The sequence below is a fragment of the Festucalex cinctus genome, chromosome 8 (genome assembly GCF_051991245.1).
Source record: "Festucalex cinctus isolate MCC-2025b chromosome 8, RoL_Fcin_1.0, whole genome shotgun sequence".
In the NCBI taxonomy this organism is placed as follows: Eukaryota; Metazoa; Chordata; class Actinopteri; order Syngnathiformes; family Syngnathidae; genus Festucalex; species Festucalex cinctus.
The window spans coordinates 7236596-7251968 of record NC_135418.1 but is presented as its reverse complement, the minus strand read 5'-3'; the positions used below and the strand labels follow the sequence as shown (position 1 = coordinate 7251968).

Genomic DNA, 15373 nt, shown 5'->3' with positions numbered 1-15373 from the left:
GCCCATGTCAACCTCCGAAAATATAAAAGATGATCGCACCAATAATTTTAATTTTATGGACATTAAATGCATAAACAAATGACGTCGTCATTGTCGTCCTCTCCGCTCACTACAGCTTAATGGCACCACATGAGGAAAATGCTTTTGCACCTCCTCGGTCCAACATCGCTTTCTGTCATCTTTATTGCAACTGTTACCATACTGCCGTGTGTGGTAAATCAGGCGCAAATTTGTTCCCAGCTGTCAGACTTTGTGGGCGTGTTTGCGCTGGTATATTAGAGCAATATCCTTAGTGAATAGGACGTTAACAGGGAGCAAGCTGTGGGTGAAGTTGTGGAGCAATTTTTAGTGCTCTTAGTGGACGCATCACATTCTTAGTGGATTTGACCCTGAGCGTATGAGGAAGTACTGAGTAGGACCAAAGCTTCATAAAAGTATTACTGCAATGGAACAGATTGTGCGGGACTGTATAATCTATAAGAAGAAGCAAACACTCATTTAGGACTCGTTAAATGTGTTAGCCGTTTCTGACTGAGTTGAGTAGGCAACTTCGACCATGTTAAATTAAATCTTGAGTGCTCTTGAAGCAACTGTTGTTAGTTGATGTACATTTATGAATTTATGATGACATTGCCCTTATAATGGTATCTAAACCTGCGACCTTTGTGAGGAATAAGCGGTTAAGACAATGGATGGATGGATGGATGGTATATAAAAATAAAATGTTTCCATGATTAAGTAATAAATTTGAAATAATCTAACTCTTATTAACATATTTCATATTAAAGGTTAATGCGAATTTTTTTTTTTTTGTGTGGAATTAATCTAAGGCTGTAATATGATTTCATAGAATTGACAAATTTGTGTTTTATTATTTTTTGCTTCTACTTAGACTTGCATTTGCATATTTTCTTGTATTATTTTCATTTTCCCCCTCAAAACCCTATATCTAATTCAGATTGTTGAGCAATACCAGGTGAAATCCATTTGAAATGAATGAGTCACTTTAAAAAGGGAAGCTGTACATATTTACAATAACTTGACAAGTAACACTTAACACTGAAAAGCAAACATGAATTAATATAAAGTTTGCCAGACTGAATTATTCTAACTTAATGCGTGACTGCTGCAACAAGTCATTAAAAGCTTTTCACCTCCATATTTACAGTGCAGAAAATGCACAGGCAAGTTATGATTCAGTTACTATTTTGGTCTGTAAAATGTCAGTAGATGGAAATATGAGTAAAAGCAGCTGTTTGCAAATGAACTTTATGGATTAAACATATTTTTTCTCATTAGTCACATTTACATGGAGCCTTGTATTAATTGATCCAATATGCTTAACAATTGATTGTGGTGAAGGACTTTATCTATCATCCCCCTCATTTCAGTGTTCCCAAATATCATAAAAGTTTCTCAATTTTCAACAAACAATCCTTTAATTCAAGCATTCATTGTTTTCATTCTTCTGCACATACACAGCTTTACAAATATATTGGAAAACATCAAGTAATAAGTATGTACTGTATAAAAATGAAATAAATACAAAATTCCATCCAAATGATCAAAGGTACAGCAGTTGTTTTTTTTCTGAAAGATTAACCATATATAAATTGTGTGATATAATTACCACATAATCTCTGTAAAACATTGAGTGAAGCACTTCATAACACATGATATCAAAATATGTAGTGCACATTGCTACAATCATTCCATCATTTTCTGTACTGTCCTCATTAGGATCACAAGAGAGCTGTGTGTTTTTGTGTGTGTGTGTGTGTGTGTGTGTGTATATAAATATATATATATATATATATATATATATATATATATATATATATATATATATATATATATATATATATATATATATATAGTCTTTGCATTGAGTATAATATCAGGGAATTTAGTAGAAAATAGATTCTGTAGGTTGAAAAACATGAAAACCAGCTCACAATTCCCACTTTTCTGAGTCTTAAAAAAACACGAATATAACACGTTACATTAAAATTGGTTCACAAAACCTACTGAAGCCCAAAACACTGGCTTACATTTTCTGCAACACCTTCCTTCAAAAAGGAAAAGGAAGTTAGTGTCTTAACATTTGGGCAGCAAGATTTTTCCCTTGACAGGATAAGCAGGTAATTCAAGTTCTGAACTACTTTGGCTTTTTCATTTCAACTGCCACGGAGAATGAACCTTTACATGCCCATTCCAATCTCTTCCAGTTTCCAGCCATTGGAATTCTTTCCAAACTTGTATACGAGCCGCCGTCCATCAACCCGCTCAAGGATTTCCCGCTTATAGTAGTACCTGTGGGATGGAAGACATCACTTAGTCCATTTTTTAGACCGACACTAGGCAGCCCAATTCATCTAAAATGTGTTTTTTCCCACTCAAAATTGGGATGTTATGTATGTTTGTTATGAAAATGTTGAACTTAAATAATAAACTGGACTGACCAAGTAACGTGGAAGTACTGTACATATATCTAATTAAAATACCGCTATCTTTCACATGTACTGACCTCATGGCACGACTGAGTTTCTCATACGTCATGCTGCTGTTCTTCTTCTTCTGGCCCCACATTTGAGCCACAGCCTCAGACTTGAGGAACTTAAAAACCCCCTCACGGCGATCTTCCCACTTCATCAGGCCCTGGTTCTTTTCTGGGTGGATCAGAATATCTCGGATGAATTCCCAAAGATGAGTGCCCCGAGGTGCTGCAGACAAGACACAGGGCACTGTGAGCTCAATATGTTTGCAAGTCGATGTTGTACATATCAAGCATGTAAGATAAACCAAATCTGACATTGCTCGAATTAAACTCAAAAGGTGCTATTTCTTATTTCTAAATCTTATTCATCAGAGGTGGGCACTTCGGTCTCTCGTCTCTTCCCATCGTTGATGGATGCCCACATTTTCGGCCAATGTGTTGTGACGCGAAGCCTAGAAAAAATACACGGACTGAAGCAGGGTTTCGTCTGTGAATCCGGGTCAGCACAGACAGTCCTCAGTTTGTGTATTTCTTTCGACGCTTCACACCATAGAGCACTCGCCAAGAATGTGGACACTTGCCGAAAAATGTACGCAACCGTCAATGATGGCGAGACGGAAGTGCCTACTTCTGCTGATATCGCTCTAAATAAAATCTGAAGGTTCTATTTTGTACTTCCAAATCATATTCTTACCGTGTTTATTTTTCTTTGACGTGTCATAATTATTGCTGTGATCTCTGCTGACTTTAGGAGGTCGGCCCCGAGGTCGTTTTATTTGCGACTCTGCTTTCTCCTTCTTAATCAGCGTCTCTGTCAACACAACGGTACATGTTCAGGTGTTTACTGAAAAGTACTGACACTATAGCGTAATTAAAACAAATCTCACAGTTTTCCACTCACTTGAAATCACGGGGTAGGAGAACTCCGGGTCAGATTCTCCAAAGCCAGACTCTGGTGAGCCAAGGCTCGAGAAGCCAAACAGGCCACCTGATGAGATACAACAAATAACAATGTCAAATTCTCGATTCCTCAACATCTTTCTACATGTAGGTGGACAAATAAAATAATGAACTACTGACTATTGGATGATGAGCTGCACTCGCTATCAGACTGATTGTCAGACAGATACTCGTCTTGCAGAGGTGTCATGGTCAGACCGAAGAGGTCACAATTATCACAATTGTCGAACTCCATTTTGGTGACCGAGTCTTCAGCTGTTTATGGAAAAGAACAACTTTAGGATTTCACTTCCAGACTGTATTCAGACGATGTGAAAATTGACAAACACTTGTACCTTGACCAAATTTGACAGTGCTGATCAAAGGGAAGGTTAGGTTGTCTGGGAGGTTTAGATTGTGTAGGAACCTATCCAGGAGCTGGCAGGTTTCATTTAGCTCTGGTCCTGATAAGTTCGTCAGTTCTAGGAAGAAAAGTATACCCCTTTTAATCACTATTAAGATGAGTTCCTCCGTTGCGTCTCAAAAATGTGACGTGAATGGCATCAAATTGCTTTACCATATTTAGCCTTGTATTCATGCAGGTTTTGGTGGAGTTGTGGGCCAAGCTGAGGGCCAAACGCCATGATCATCTGGTCCAGGTTCATCTGGCAGAAGCTGTGGCCGTCCATGGCACAGTAGGACAGAGTCAGGGTACTGGCATCAAACTTGGTGCTGTCAGCTTGGGCGCTGATCCACTCCACAACATTTTCAGGTGTCCAGAAGTGCGGATTCATCTGACCATACCATGGACCTGAGTAGAGAGCCAGCACTCATTTCTGCAGTTCAGCAGTGTACAAGTGGTACATTAAAGGGAGCCATCATTCGATGTTGATACAGTATGTAACACTTAGTTTCAGTGAGATCGTGATTTGAGAAGAATTGAAGTTTTATTTCACTTCTCCAACCACACACTACACAACACTTCGGCAATGTAATGCAAGCTTGGATATTGATTAATTCCAGTCTGTATCAGTCCCAGGTGGGGCTTTACTTCTCTAAGGTCAGAAAAACAAAGACTGAGCTGTTTGAGCGATGAGGTGGCACCGCTTGATGCTTTAAGATGAGTTAAACATTGACTCCCTAGTAAATGATTAGCAGCAGTGTCTAATTGAGGTCAAAGCAAAGTTCCATGAAGTAATGGTCTGGCTACATGAATCTTGAAAATAAGGGACAATCTTTGGTACGGCCTCAGAACTCAGGCACACAAAACTATTGTCATTCGATGTGTACTAATGTACATTTGATGATAGATTCTCTCACCAGTGTTGGAGCCATATCCCAGGTTGCTGTTCTGCTGGGTGTGTTGATGTGGCAGGATATCAGGAAGGCCATTCTGGTACATTGTGAAGTTTGCGTTTGTCAGCACGCTGCTGAGGCACTGTGATGCCATGGGGGGGGGGGGGAAACCTGGGAATCAAGTTAAAAAATAAGTATAGGGCAATTTCAAATCCGATCAATTTCAGCTTATTCAACTTGAAAATAAAAGTCACTTCTGTCTAGATATAAAAACTAACATTCAAAATGAAACACACATCACATGAAAGTATCTTATACCTGATGAGAGCCGCAGGATGATGGAAAATAATTATGATCCAAAAGAACACAACAAATGTTTGGACTTCTTCTTTAGATTTTCTCTGTAAGCTCAGCCTTTTGGCAAAGATGCACCTGTTGCCTCGTTCAGCCTCCTCCAAGATTTAATACTCAGGTTCTGTGGTGGGGGTGGGATCAGGTGAGTTCAGGGGAATTCCAGATGAAATTAGCCACACCTCCAATCCTTCTCACCTCATCCTGCGCACTAGGCACGTTGATCAACAACTTCAACCACCTCTTGTTTTTAAATGTTTAAACCGATAATTAGCTTCATTAACATATTTTATTACATAATTATATAGAGGCTCTGTGCTGTTTGGGACAAATTTAACTCACAGCATGTATTATGGTCGACGTGCACTCGTTAAGTATACACATATGTGTTTAAATATGACTCCGTTCCCACTCAAGTGACGGTATGAGAATGTTCGTCTCTGTATGTGACCAGCAATTGACTGACAAGTAGACACCTCCCCCAACCCTCCAACCGAGTCAGCTGGAATGGCTTTCGGCTCTCTATGACCTCAAACAATATAAGTGGTATAGAAAATGGATTGATGGATGTTTCATAGTTATTTTTCGTACCGCTTGCTTCTGGCCAAAACCTTGTACCTCCAAAATTGTTCAACCTATAACATTGCATAATCAAAAAGAGGAAGCCATTTTCATCACTTTAGATTGGTCAATAATTCGTAAAAACACCATTGCACCTGGACTGACCAAAAGTATAGATCAGGGTGTCAAACATACGGCCCGCATGCCAGATCAGGTCCGCAAATGGGTTTTATCCGGCCCGCGAGATGATTTTGTAAAGTTAAAAAAAAAAAAAAAAGTAATGTCAGACTGATTAAGCACACAATCAAAACATATACATTTGTAATTTCACAAGCAATCCTCAGATGAGCAATGCAACTTGTACGGGGAATCGTCGTCCTGGATGTCATTTTACACAAAACTTAAACTACGGTTTGTTTAATTAGTATTATTTTTTGTAATCATACACCAACATAAACGTGTTAAATATGACACAAATTCAATAACTGGTAGCACAAATAGATATGACAAGGATTAACGTCCTTATAACAATATTAACTGCGCCACGCAATGCATTCTGGGAACAATATATATGCAAAACAGGTCGATTTAACACATCCGGAACGTATACCAGCAAAGTGTTGACACGTTCCATTACATTCGTGTTATTTTTCGGAACAATATGATTACAGTTGAGCTCCGTAATTTCGGGCTGGTCCACGTAAATCTGCATAGAAATGACGGCAATTGTTTTTAAGTTCTATACCGTTATTTTCCCGATGTGGCCCACTTAATAATATATTTTCCTCCATGCGGCCCATGAGCTAACTTGAGTTTGACACCCCTGGTGTCGATTTTTGAAAAATAAATAAAATAAATAATAGTAATAATACATTTGCCCTATTTTGACTTATGAGGTTTCAGCCTAACACCAGTGATGCACATCACACACATATTTTCTATTCTTTCTATTATGCATTGAGAAAATAACTGCTTTATTGTACTGTATTTGACAATATTGCAGTCTGAATACTTTTACCAACACAATTTTCAACATTTACTTAATACAGTATCTGCTATTCTCTGCATGTAATTCAAGTACTGCAGTACTAGGAAGAATCATAATAGACACCAAGTTGTATTCAGTGTTTATATTGACTGACACACAACTTTTATCTCCAAGTGCAAACAAAACTGACCTCTTCTGATTACTGTATTGGGTAAGACTGTGTATTCAGTGCTGTAATGTTGATCCTGAGATTGTGACTTACAGCTTTTAATTGACTTAACTCTGTTTTGAGATTAGTGCCAAGTTTAGTTGGAAAGGCCAAAACAAGCCATACCAGTGCAACCGCTCTCGGCTCAATCGTCAGTCCAGTGAGCTGCAAAGTCACGTTTCCGAGAAATGTAATATTACACTTGTTCTGTTCAGTTTCCATTTTGTAATGTATGAATAATGAGTATGCTACTGATAATATGTACCAAAAACCGCTTTGTGTTTTTGTGCATAGGTCAAACATTTGGCACTTAAATGGTTACAGCATGTGAAGTTGGGTGAGGCTAAATTGAGGAACAGAGCGAGCAAACAGGACAAAAGTAGAAAATGGAACGTCACATCTTATTTTCTCCAAGCAATGAGGCAGACTGACGTCTGGAGCACAAACATATGATGACAGAAACCCACCCCCCGCCCCCACAAACTTTAAGAGGTTGTTCCGGTGTCATGTTGCACATAGTTGCAGGTTTCCGGACGGATTCACGTGCACACCTGAGGTTTAATGTCGCTCTTTGGTGATGCCTAGTGGCGAATGTTTATCTACAAACACTTTCTTGACACCTTATGCTCCTGAAATCAACATTTTTAATTCCCATTCAGTTAAAAGAGCATAATAAATAAATCAGTTGTTGCTGCTAAAAATTCTGTATGTGAAGTTGTTTCACGCCCAACTGGAAATTTCCATCACAGTGACAATGCCATGAAGAACATGATATAAATTTAAATTGTATAAATGTACAATCTTAAAAAAATAAAGGTCGAGATAAGGGTTGTCCAAACCTTTTCATTTGAGGGCTGTACACAGAAAAAAAAAAAGGAGGGATAGAAGGGTTTAATTAATTAAACACAGTGAAATCAAGCAAGTAAGCAATTAAATATTGCTTATATTTTCTACGCTTTGAAAAATGGCAATATAAAAGCTTTCTGTTAAAGGTGATAACTCAAATAGTTTAGGGCTGGTCAAGGCCCTGCATCCCACCAGACTAGATCCACCCCTACACTGGAGGGCGACCAAATCCCATCTCCACATTCACAACCAAAACAAGGGCAAACTGTAGTAAGCTGACCATTTTTCAAACAGTTACTTATATCATAAATTGGAACTGAACACAGAGCACAAAGTGGAAGTATTTTTGGCTTGTAAACCAAAATTCTCTTCATTTACACAGTGTTTAGAAGACAAATTGTATTTTTTTTTTATTTGTAAATGCATAATTAATTTGTATCTTGGCATATCTAGAAAAGCTCTACAACAAATGTACTTTTTCACCAACCTCTCTTCCCACTCTGCCCACCTTTACACCCCACCCCCTTTTTTTTGGGGGGGGGGGGGGGGGGGGGTTTAACTAGACTTGTGACCATGTCAAATACCATTTCTACTATATGCTATGGGCTGCTGAAAGATGAATAGCAGGCTGTAAATGGTTGTAGATTGAACATCCGTTATAGATTAAGTACACACAAAAAGGTATGTATCTTTTCCCATGTTCATTGGCTGCTTGCTGGTTCACACATGCGCCAGACAGTTCTGAGGTCGTAGGTTCAAATCTGAGCTCTGGCCTTCCTATGTGGAGTTTGTATGTTCTACCAATGACCGTGGGTTTTCTCTTGGTACTCCGATTTCTTCCCACGTTTCAAAAACATGCATGTTCATTGAATAAGCTAAATTGTCTGTAGGTGTGAATGGTTGTTTGTCTTTATGTGACCCATGATTGTTTGGCGACCAGTTCAGTGCAGGTGTGGACTGGCCATCGGAAATTTCTGGAATTTTCCAAATGGCCGGTCAATTTCACCTATGAATATGAATTGCCTGACGACGAACGACGAATAGTAATCACGGGATGTCATTCAACAACCCATCAACAAATAGGATTCAGTGCAAGTCTGTCATCGTCGTTCCCCCGTTTACGAATATTTTCGTGTCCCCAGTCTGTTCCTGGTTCAGGGTGTGCCTTGCCTGTCAGAAACAGAACAGAAAATGGATGGATGCCCATTATTACGTTCACATGCTCAATGCTTTATAAATAACTTTGAAGACATGATGATTAAAATGACGAGGCATAAAGGTGTACAAATCACAGTTAAAAAAAACATTGACATTTTGTTTTGAAATACAATGAAGTTTTATTTATGAAAAAGGCAAGCATTCAATTCATTCATTCATAATTTGGAAATAGTATCCCTGAGCATATTTAGTTGCTGCTACTTGTTCTTATGAAATTTTAAGTATCTGATAAGTATGCAACTTCAAGATAGAGATGTAACATAACTCTATGGATGATGATGTAAGCAGTGTTTGCGTAGACATTTGACAGACAAGCCAATGGAAAAAAGTTTTCTCCCAAATTTCACAACGCCTCTCACACCCTTTTTCCGCTGCATGTTAAGAAAAGCCGAGTAAGGAATGCAGCCATGCAGGTTTTTGCTCTGTGATGAGGCGCAAGCTTTCATAGCCTGGGGGCGAACGGGCAAGCGATTTCATCACTTGCCGCCTTCATTCTCCGGCACTTATTATGCTTCTCTACCTGGATTATAATGACGGGGCTTTCCACAGATACCGCAAGTCTATAGATGTTAACAGTGAGCATAGAGAGCAACGTCATCAGAGAGGAAGTGCAATTGCTACCATGAGGGTGTGCTGAAACATAGCACAATGGGAGGTAATTTCACAGTTTATCTGGAGCTTCAGATTACAAACACATCTGATTTGCATAATGCAACACCGGGCAGTCAGGCAGGCAAACAAAAATAATCTCGATAGCAAAATATATCAATCTTTGTGTACTGTGTTTTGTATATTTAGCAAAATCATATCTCCGTACCCCCGCGACACTTCTGAGGAGTAAGCGGTGAAGGAAATGGATGGATGGATATTTCTGTATCTAAGTATAGTTCACCTAACTACAACTTTAGTTTAGATCAGGGGTGTCAAACTCCTATTAGCTCAGGGGCTGCATGGAGGAAAATATATTACCAAGGGGGCTGGATCGGTAAGATAATGGTATATAACTTTTGCCGTCAATTTTACGCAGCTTTTCGCTATTTGTAGGCTAGCACTAACTTACGGACCTCAACTGTAATCATACAGTTCCAAAAAACACTTTGCCTGTATGTGTTCTGAATGTGTTAAATATTCCTGTTTTGCATATATATTGTTCCAGAATGCATTGTGTGGCACAGTTAACGCATTCACTCGCCGCCATTTTTACTCAAGCAACCACCTTCGTTCCCGGCTGTTTTCCTGGATTTTGACTGATTTTTGCAAGGCCCACAGAATATTGTGTCCTATTGTTATAAAAACCTACCAAAAGAATCAGGAAAAAGGTACATTTCGTTTTGCAGCAATTAGCATTAGAATATAGCTAAGTTTTATCATGATTCACAAATATGTTTAAAACTGTGGGAGAAACAGCTTGTTGCAGAAGGGCCATGGTTGATCTCTTATACTCTGCAGCTACCTGCTGGCCGTTTTTGTATTTTTTGTAATAACTACCATTGCTTCAACAGTTCTCTTAACTCATTTGCTCCCAATAACATATAAATACGTTTTTTTTTTTTGTTTTTTTTTTTTTAATGTTTTAAGTGTCCCAAAGACGATGCAGCCTTTCAACTGCAAAGAACGGTTGCAGAAATGTAGGTACCACACAAACGGCCAGCAGGTGGCAGCAGAGCAAAGGAGGGTCATGTTGAAAAAAAGCTCAGTTACAAGTTTAAATAGATTTGTGAAAATTGATGAAACTTAGCTATATTCTAATGCTAATTGCTGCAAAACGGAAACAGATAGAAATATACTTCTTTTTTTTTCCTGATGAAAGTAGAGACTTTAATGTTTCTTTTGACAGGTTCCATGTTTTTTATTTCAATAGAACACAATATTCTGTGGGCCTTGGAATATCAGTCAAAATCCAATAAAACAGCTGGGAGCGAACGGGATTGCTTCTGTGAAAATGGCTGGGAGCGAATGAGTTAAATTCAACGGCTGCATCAAAGCCTTCTGTATGCTCTATCATAAAAAATTTTAATTAAATTTAAAAAAAAAAGTATAAATATGTCTTTGGAACACTGTTAATATTTAAAATAGAATGTATTTATACGTTTTGGGGAGCAAATGAGTTAATAATGTTATTATAAGGATGTTAATCCTTGTCATATCTATTTTGTTACCAGTAATTAATTTGTGTCGTATTTAACATGTTTATGTCGGTCTATGATTTAAAAATAAATAAATAAATAAACAAACCGTAACTTTAAGTTGTATGTAAAATAATGTAATCCAGGACGATTCCCCGTACAAATTGCATTGCTCATCTGAGGACTGCTTGTGAAATTATAAATTTATATGTTTTGATTGTGGCCAGCTGATTAATTGGTCCGACATTACAAATTATTTTTTACTTTACAAAATCATCTCGCGGGCCGGGTTATACCCCTTTGTGGGCCTGATCCGGCTCGCGGGCCATATGTTTGACACCACTGGTTTAGATAAATTTTCCTTGTCTTTACTCATCTTTTGGTGTCATTAAAATCATTATCATTATGTAGTAATTAAGCTATAATATGTTTGTGTTTGCTGTAGTCTGTTTGATTTGTTCAAATGGTCCGTCAATTGTGACAACTTATGTGAAATGTAGTTAGAAGCAGTTTTTGGAGCTGTTGGGGGTTTACTGAGGCGTCGCAGCAACACTTAACAATCTAGTTTATTTACATCATATGATTACGTGACAATGGAGCCGCCCATATTCGCCATTTTTGTGTGATCACGTCACTCCAAGTCAGTTTGAGCTCCTCTCTGAAAAATCCGCTTTGGCTGGTTAAAAAAAAAAAAAGTAAATTTTTAGGTATGACGTACAGGAAAATCCCCTCTTTCGCCTCATTTCTCATTTCATGAGTTACAAGAAGTACTTTGATGTCTCTCGCTTATTAAGTTGTCTTTGAAAAATGTTGTGAGGTTGCTTGTTTTGTTTTTTTAAATCGGCATATCTCAACTATTTTTGAGGTATTTGAGGACAAGCTGATGAAGTTTAATTCTATTAAATCTATCTACTAAAATGGTACACTGACAAAACATTTTATCATGCCATATTTATTGTCGCTAACGTTTTTTCCAAGACGGCATCTCCGTCCTGCTCCGTTTGTCTGACCATTTTCGGGAGAGCCAGGGGAGATGTCGGGGCTGGAGTTGCCATTCAAAGGGGATAACGGCCGTTGTCTAGTGACAGTTTGGAAGTCCGGTAGCCAAATAACTTGTGAAATCGGCTCCGTCTTCTCTTCTTATAATTGGGTCCATATTTAAAGGTGCATTGCAGAGTTGAAAATGTTAAAGCTTTTTCTACATCATGCATTCTCCAGCAATGCCCAGGGTACAAACAGCCCTGAATTTTTTTACTCTGACTGCGCTTATCAGCTTGTATCTTACATGCCACAGTTTATTGAGGGAGGGGAAGGGTGGGGCAGTGGATCGTGACGTCATTCTCGTTCCCACGGACGTATAGTGTTAGCATGTGACCCAATTGGGATAAGAACTGGAAAAAAAAAGAAAAAAAAAAGAGGCCGGCTTTGAGCACAGGCCAAACTCCAGCTCAGACTCCAACAAAACTGAAAAAAAGAACAAAGAGCTTATTCAAATGAACATACTCGCACGTGCACCATGCACGAGTTTGATACAGAGGCTGCAGTTACGCTTTAGGCCAGAGGTGGCTGTCATGAGTAAAAAAAAAAAAAAAAAAAAAAGAAAGTGACAAAGCATCTTCAGGAAACTGTGAGCCCACAAGCTCTCTGATTCAGAAATCGATCACATCAAGGCTTCCTGCCTGGCAATACTAAACAATATTTTGACACAATACCATATAAAGTCTTCCAAGGAATTAATTAAAGGGATTGTTCAGATTTTTTTTTTACATGAATCTCTAGTTCATCCTCACCTCCAGTGTGTGCGATCAGCACTGACTTACCCCGGACAGCGTTCTGTGACACGAGTTCTGGTCCGGTGTTGGACGAGAGGAAAATAGTCCAGCAAGCTGGCTGGGGTCACTCAAATAAAGCGTTTTTCTTCTAAAAACAATTTGTGTTCAAAAGAATGATACATTTGCATCACAATACTCCTTTTCTGGAAAAAAAAAAAAGTCAGAACCATTACCGCCAGGCACTACTTTTCTGTTTGTTCGTATCACTGTGCGTCGCCCTGTAGACAGCTAATGGCCCGGGGGCCATTTGCGACCCGGGTCCATTTTTCAGTGGCCCGCAACATATGCTAAAAATGACATTTGATTCAGTTCAAATAAAATAAACAAATCTAAAATGTTTGGAGATGGTCAAAGTAAGAAGGGAGGGTATTAGGGAGGTTATTTTATTTCACTAAAACAAATGAATAAACTAAAATTCAAAAAACAATAACCGAAATAAAATAAAAACAAAAATGCTTTTTAAAAAACGAAAACTAACTGAAACTACATTTTATGTTTACAAAACTAACTAAAACTAACTAATTATAGCAAACATGTCCTTCTTTTAGTCTTTGGTAATTAATTTAATGTATGAGCCTTTGGGGATGATTTTAAATGGGATTTTTAGTAAATTTATTTTGATATAAACCGGAATAATGACGTTTGAAAGTATGTCACACAGAAGTGACGTCAAAAGCACCTTCAGATGACGTTGCTCCCATGGTGTTTTTTTAAATATTGCGCACAAGTAATACACATTTAAAAAAAAAAAAAAACTAATACTAATACTGAAACTAACAAAACAAACTAAAACTAAGCATTTGTTTAAAGAACTAAACTAATGAAAACTAACAGAACCACCCTGAAAACTAATAAAAACTAAATAAAATGAAAAATTCCAAAACTATAACCCTACTGCCATATTACAATAAATTGGTTTATATACTGTAGCTTTTTTCTAAATATGCAAAAGCACAAATAAATTATTTGTACAATTTTTAGGACTACACACAATTTCTCTTTATAACATTATGTGGCCCTTGCATCCTTCTGATTTTCTTTATGCGGTCCTCAAATGAAAAAGTTTGGACACCCCTGGTACAAAAAAAATAAATAAATAAATAAAAAAAATAAAATAATAATAAAAATAAAAATGCCTAATCTTTGTTTTCAGTTTCTGGGTGCATTTTGATTTTGTTCACCAATTTAATACTTTTAAAATATGCATGCGAGTGAAGCAAAGCAAAGAAACTTTCATGGTATGCGTCATGCAAGTATGCATATTGTAGTTTTTGATTGCATTTTAAAATACACTATACATTTACAGCTAAAAATGTTCGTCATAATCTATGTTTGTTGATTTTGGTTTTGATTGGGTTTTGGTTATGTGTCCTTTTTTTCCCATGTTTTGTCTTTTTTTGGTTATTGTGTCCACTTGCTTGTGTCGTCCAATCAGCTTCATCAGCCACTTGTGTCTTGTCCAGGTGATTCCTGCTGTCTCATCTTTTTTTCTTTCTTTCTTTCAGTATCAGGTCAATGTCGCTATCAGTACTCTTGTCTAGTCCTTGTTTCTTGTAGTGTCTTGTGTTTCCTTAAGTTTATTTACTAGTTTGAGTTTTGATTTTTATTACGACTTTAATTTTGAATTTGGCTTTCAAAGAACCCGGGCTATTGTTTTGTTAATATATATTGTTTAGTCCATATTGCACTCGTGCCTTCACTTCCTTGCTTCGCCTGCTTCCCTACATTTGGGTCGTCAACCCCCTGAAGGCCACAGTTTCACCTTCAATTTTAGTTGCACCATCATTTATAAACATGTTTGGAATGTTGGAACAAGCTGCAAAGTTTAATCAAAAGTTGAATGTATTACCATCTTAACTTGCTAGGGATTGCAGAGAATGAAACCTTATTAGATGTGCACGTGCACATTTTTGTATGTGTGTGGGCGTTATGAATAACCTCCGCCTTCATAACTGAGCCTCCAGCAACTCCAGGTAAAACTGTCTCGAGCCGCCAGTGGTATACAAATGACATAAATGCATGTACAATTTGTATATGCATAAAACTTGCAGACTGATATGAATAATTGTGATACTTGGACAGACAACTCATCTTTTCTAACCAAATGTTGAACAAATGCGTTAGACCAGTGGTGTCCAAACTACGGCCCGGGGGCCATTTGTGGCCCACCATCCATTTTTCAGTGGCCAGCGACATATGCTAAAAATAGCATTTGACTCAGTTCAAATAAAATAAACAAAACAAAATGTTTGGAGATGGTCAAAGTAAGAAGTGAGGGTATCGAAAAACAGGTGCCATTAGAGGTTATATTAGTTAACTAAAACTAATGAAAGAACAAAAACTAAAATTCAAAAAAAAAAAATCCTTAACAAAATAAAATAAAAACGAAAACTAACAAACTACATTTTATGTTTACAAAACTAACTAAAACTAACTATAATTAATATTATAGCAAACATGTCCTTTGTTTTAGTCTTTGGTAATTAATTTAATGCATGAGCCTTTGGGGAT

The 15373-nt window shown here is 37.6% G+C and overlaps 1 protein-coding gene across 1 annotated transcript; it reads right to left on the bottom strand.

The window, feature by feature from the left end:
- Nucleotides 1-1420: 1420 nt before the first annotated feature.
- Nucleotides 1421-5184, bottom strand: elf3 (E74-like factor 3 (ets domain transcription factor, epithelial-specific)). The gene is made up of 9 exons (XM_077529565.1): nucleotides 5051-5184; nucleotides 4757-4903; nucleotides 4014-4247; nucleotides 3793-3918; nucleotides 3578-3712; nucleotides 3399-3485; nucleotides 3192-3308; nucleotides 2528-2723; nucleotides 1421-2313 (listed from the first exon to the last, which is right to left on the bottom strand). The coding sequence occupies exons 2-9, from the start codon at nucleotides 4884-4886 to the stop codon at nucleotides 2202-2204; spliced, it is 1137 nt and encodes a 378-aa protein (XP_077385691.1). The 5' UTR covers nucleotides 4887-4903; nucleotides 5051-5184; the 3' UTR covers nucleotides 1421-2201.
- Between the last annotated feature and the right edge of the window lie 10189 nt (nucleotides 5185-15373).